Genomic DNA, 5,213 nt, shown 5'->3' on the forward strand with positions numbered 1-5,213 from the left:
GGGGAACACCGCCCCAGGTAGCTGTTATTACGCGTTATGTTACCATACGTTATCACGATCACGGGCTATAACGCGTTGAATTTTGAATTTTCGACCGTTTTTCAAACAGTAATATTAAAAAAAAAAATACACTATAAAATATATACAACTTATATCATTTTTAACTACAAAAAACATAAATCTCTCTCAACAACATAATTCTTTCAATATTTCAAAGCCGAAAATATGAATCGTCTTGATCCGGCTCATCCCTTCAATGATGATAACGACGATGACGATTTGTACGTGACTATGATATACCAGTATTATATGGATAACGTACTACAGCCATATCCAACTCCACTACTCACGCGACGTGCGACGTTAAATAGAGATCGTGAGGAAGGGCATAGACGTCTAGTCAACGATTATTTTGCGAAAAATTGTGTCTACCAGCCAAGCGATTTCAAAAGAAGATTTCATTTGCGGAAAAATGTTTTCCAAAGGATAGCCAACGCTATGGAAGCAAGGTATCATTTGACTCGTCTTTTATAATTTACAAAATGTCACTTTTAGATAAAATAAATAAAACTTTTGCATGTTTAATATTTAATTAGGTATGAATTTTTCCAAATGAGATATGATGCTAGAGGTAAACGAGGCTTCACAGGGTTGAAAAAATGTGTAGCTGCAATTAAACTTATGGCAATGGGGGAGTCGCCCGATTCTGTTGACGATTATATGAGAATGTCTGAGAGGACCGCACGAGAAAGTTTGTATTTATTGGCAAGAGGTGTTGTCGAAACCTTCGGTGACCAATACTTGCGCAAACCTTCGTTACATGATATGCAACAACTATATGCGGCGCATGAAGAAAGACATGGTTTTCCGGGTATGCTTGGGAGCATTGACTGCACACACTGGAAATGGAGAAATTGCCCCGTGGCATGGAAAGGGCAGTATTCGAGCGGTCATCATGGAGCGCCTTCGTTGGTATTAGAGGCCGTTGCTTCACAAGATTTATGGATTTGGCATGCTTTTTTCGGGGTTGCGGGTTCTAACAACGACGTCAATGTTCTCGATCAATCACCAATATTTGACGACCTTTTGTCAGGAAAAGCCTCGGATGCTCCTTTCACAGTGAATGGAAATGAATATAAGTTTGGGTATTATCTTACAGACGGAATATATCCACAATATTCCACGTTTGTGAAGGCGTTTCGACACCCAATAGATCCAAGAGACAAATATTTCAAGAGACGACAAGAAGGAGCACGTAAGGATGTTGAACGTGCTTTTGGGGTTTTGAAATAAAAATGGCACATAGTTGAACATGCAGCGAGACCTTATGAGTTAGATACTCTACGATATATCATGTATGCATGTATCATAATGCATAACATGGTTGTCAAAGATAAAGGACGCAATATTGTAACGTATTTGCCTACGTAACCAAGACATGTGCAATTTCAACCAGGGACATCAGAATATTTACATAGAGTGGTTGATATTCAAGATCAGCGAAAACACATGCAACTTCGACTTGGCGGATTACATCTATGTTGGTCACGAAGATGAAGATGAATAGTTTTAGGGCAAAAAATGTAGGTTTTATCGTTTTTTTTTTTTTTTTAGGTTTTTTGTTTGTGTTTTGTTGTAATTTTTTTTATGTTGTTTTTAATTTAAGATTTATTAAAATTTTATTTTTACGTTTCAAATATAACGCGTTAAATAAAAAAACAAATTCGAAATATAGAAAACAAAACATCAAAAAAAAATTAAAAAAAAATAGAAAATAATTGGTGTTATCACATGTTATTAGATGTTGCCCATTTCCATTTTGGGTGTTTTAACACCATATATGAGTAGGATGCTGACATGGCATCTTTTGGGTGTAGTAACATGTGATAACATGTTGCCCACACCTAGTAGTCTTAGATAGTTAAAACTGGTTCACAATAATCCAAAAAAGAAATATAAATTGGATTTTAGTTTATTTAAGATCACCCTCAAAATATCATCCATGATCTTAAAGGTCATATTCTTGTTTTCGGCCATATTCCCTGTCTAAATTCGACTTAGAAAATAAAATGTATTAATTACCAAGAAGAGTACAATCTACACGTCTTCATTGTATCATATAATGTTGTCAAATGTTAATATGTTACACTAATCAATTAAAATATGAATTATGTAATATGTTACAAGTACATCAATAAAGTCGTGAATGTTACAATATAACAATGATACATCAAACAATCAACTTCCCTTTTGATGCTAATGCAATGGAGTAGATAGAGGATGAAAACAACAATTCCTTATTCAAGAAAACTCCACCATATTCCAATTTCAAGACTCATAATAAAACTTCCATATAAGTTAATCTTTAAACCTTGAATAGTTCATATCTATATATTTCTTGAATATGTGGTCTTTCTTTATAATCATTCAATAAAAATCTTGATATAGAAGTCATAACCACCCATGAATAACAATTTAATAACGAAATGATTTGAAACTTCAAAGATTACTTAAACTAAACACTTCATTTACAAGTTACAAGAAAAATGAACCCAAATCATAACTTCAACTCAAACCTACTAATTTTTAACCTTTAAAGACTCAAATTTTTTCAAGAGTACAAGCAATTTTTACTCAATTATGTGCCACCCTAAAAGTTTATGGACAATGTTACCCCTACCACACATACCCTTTGACCTAATGTTGACACGTGGCAAACACCCTTTTGGCCTGCCTAAAAGCTGCCTACATTTTTGCCACGCTGGCACATAGCCAACTCTACAAAGAGAGAGAGATGGATCACCTACGGACTTCCCACCCAACAGCTGCATACACCTTTCCAACAAGAGAAAACAAAGCTTTATTTCATACCTTATTTAAACCCCAAATATCCCACAAAGATTTCTCTTGTATTCATCAAAAATATCAAACATGAGGTGGACCAGAGGCCATGTTCTTGGCCGGGGGTCCTCTGCCACCGTCTCCACCGCCACCTCCACCGCCACAAGAGAGGTTTTTGCAGTCAAATCCGTTGTTTTATCACAGTCGGAGACCTTGCAAAGAGAACAAAAGTTTCTTTCCCTTTTGAGTAGTCCTTATGTGGTAAGCTACAAAGGGTACGACATTAGTAGAGAAGAAAACAAGATAATGTACAACTTACTAATGGAGTACATGCCAGGAGGTACTGTTATCGATGCAATAAAAGTACAGAATTGTGATCGTTTGAATGAATTAGAGATATCGAACTACACAAGACAAATTATTCAAGGTTTGGAGTACCTTCATTCGAATGGAGTAGTGCATTGTGATATCAAGGGTGCGAATTTGTTGGTCGATGAAAATGGTGTCAAAATTGCGGACTTTGGTTGCGCGAAGTGGGCTAGTGAAGGTGTGGCAGTTTGTGGGACGCCGGTGTTCATGGCACCTGAAGTGGCGCGAGGAGAAGAACAGGGGTTTGCAGCCGATATATGGGCTGTTGGATGTGTCGTGATTGAAATGGCCACCGGTGGTTTACCATGGTCGAATGTTAGCGACCCTGTTTCAGTTCTTTACAAAATTGGATTTTCCGGTGAATCGCCGGAGATCCCAGATGTTTTTTCATATCAAGCGAAGGATTTTATCAGCAAATGTTTGATACAGGATTCGAAGGAGAGGTGGGGGGCGACGGAGCTTCTCAAACACCCGTTTCTCGAACAATTCAAGCGTCACACAAAGGAAATTACGGATCGCGATTTGCGAACAGGTTCACCAACCAGTATACTAGATCGAGACGTCTGGAATTCAATGGAGGAATCGGCATTAGTAGGAAGTGATTTTATCCGGCAATCGTGTTCGTCGTACTCTTTGCGGCAAAGGATCGAACAGTTGGCGGGGAACTCAGAAAAGGTAAAGTGGACATGGAAGGTGGAGGAGGAGATTGATTGGATGACAATCAGAAGCAACGAAAGTAGTGGGCGGTGGCGGCGATGATACGGTAGTTGATTGCACCATGAATGGTAGTGAGGTGTTCAAATAATCATTGGCTTAGAAGTATTGTAGAAGAAGTAGGCAGAAGATAGTGTGGCTTGATCCATTTTAGAGAATATGATTTGGAGTTTTATGTTTGTGGTTTGATAATATAACTTTTACTTTTTGTGATAATTGTATTATCTAACATATTTAATGCACATAAACCAATATTCTATAAGAAATGTAAATAATATGATACATTAAAATTCAATTATAAAAAGATAAATAAAATTGTACTTTAAAAAATAATGAACTTAAATATTCGGATATAATTTAAATACATAAATCTCTATTCTAATAAATGAATAGGTTTATTTTTCTATTGTCAAGTATCATACTATTAGAACTCCTCATTATAATTGTATGTGACATATTACCAATGAATGAATAGGTTTATTTTCCTATTGCCAAGTGTCATACTATTAAAACTCCTCATTATAATTATATGCTACATACTAGTTTATAACCCGTGGGAACTACGGTTATAAAATTAATTAAACTTTTATAGTAAAAACTCAAAATTATTAATCAGTTACTTTAAATAAACTATTAATTTAAGAGATATTTTTATTAGTTATGTGAAATTATAATCGTTGATTCAAATAAAGATGTAAAATTAATTTTTAATATATATTAGATATTTTTTATTTGTGAATTAATGAAAACAATAATATAAAATTTAAAATTTAAAATAGAGAATAAATACATTGTCAAATAGCGTCACATTAATGAAGATGTCTAATAAATTTAAAATGGAGAACTAATAGATTGACAAGTAGCAACACATTGATTAAGAGGTCTAATATGATGACACATGACAAAAAAACTACTCTTTTATTAATATAGGGATATTATGTCATATGTCAACCTATTAAATACCAATTTCAAATTTTAAATTTTTCACTCTAATTACATTAAATTATTAATTGATTCTCCATTTTAAATTTCAAATTTAAAATTTTTTCACATTAATTATATTAAATTAATAAGATTAGATTAAAAAATAAAATAAAATTAATACATATTATAAGGTGATATAACTTCACGTATTTATTAAAATCAACAATTATAATTTTATATAACTAAAAAATATCTCTTAAATAATAATTTTTTTGAAATGATCGATAATTTTGATTTTTTTTTAATATGAAAGTTTAATTAATTTTATAAACATGGCTCTCACGGGTCATAAACTAGTTGAATTA

The 5,213-nt window shown here is 33.6% G+C and overlaps 2 protein-coding genes across 2 annotated transcripts; both read left to right on the forward strand.

The window, feature by feature from the left end:
- Nucleotides 1–225: 225 nt before the first annotated feature.
- LOC111905670 (uncharacterized) lies at nucleotides 226–1,293 on the forward strand. The gene is made up of 2 exons (XM_052767867.1): nucleotides 226–509; nucleotides 597–1,293. The coding sequence occupies exons 1-2, from the start codon at nucleotides 226–228 to the stop codon at nucleotides 1,291–1,293; spliced, it is 981 nt and encodes a 326-aa protein (XP_052623827.1).
- Nucleotides 1,294–2,827: 1,534 nt separating this feature from the next.
- Nucleotides 2,828–4,140, forward strand: LOC111905657 (mitogen-activated protein kinase kinase kinase 18). Its single transcript, XM_023901350.3, has one exon. It carries the CDS (start codon nucleotides 2,932–2,934, stop codon nucleotides 3,967–3,969), a length of 1,038 nt encoding a protein of 345 aa, XP_023757118.1. The 5' UTR covers nucleotides 2,828–2,931; the 3' UTR covers nucleotides 3,970–4,140.
- Nucleotides 4,141–5,213: the final 1,073 nt, after the last annotated feature.

This window comes from Lactuca sativa, chromosome 9 (genome assembly GCF_002870075.4).
Source record: "Lactuca sativa cultivar Salinas chromosome 9, Lsat_Salinas_v11, whole genome shotgun sequence".
Lineage (NCBI taxonomy): Eukaryota > Viridiplantae > Streptophyta > Magnoliopsida > Asterales > Asteraceae > Lactuca > Lactuca sativa.

Bases quoted from the DNA above. Each gene is read 5' to 3' on its own strand.
- LOC111905670 (XM_052767867.1), top strand. From the start codon at position 226: ATGAATCGTCTTGATCCGGCTCATCCCTTCAATGATGATAACGACGAT. The intron at 510-596 runs GTATCATTTGAC...ATATTTAATTAG, and splicing joins GCCAACGCTATGGAAGCAAG to GTATGAATTTTTCCAAATGA.
- LOC111905657 (XM_023901350.3), top strand. From the start codon at position 2,932: ATGAGGTGGACCAGAGGCCATGTTCTTGGCCGGGGGTCCTCTGCCACC.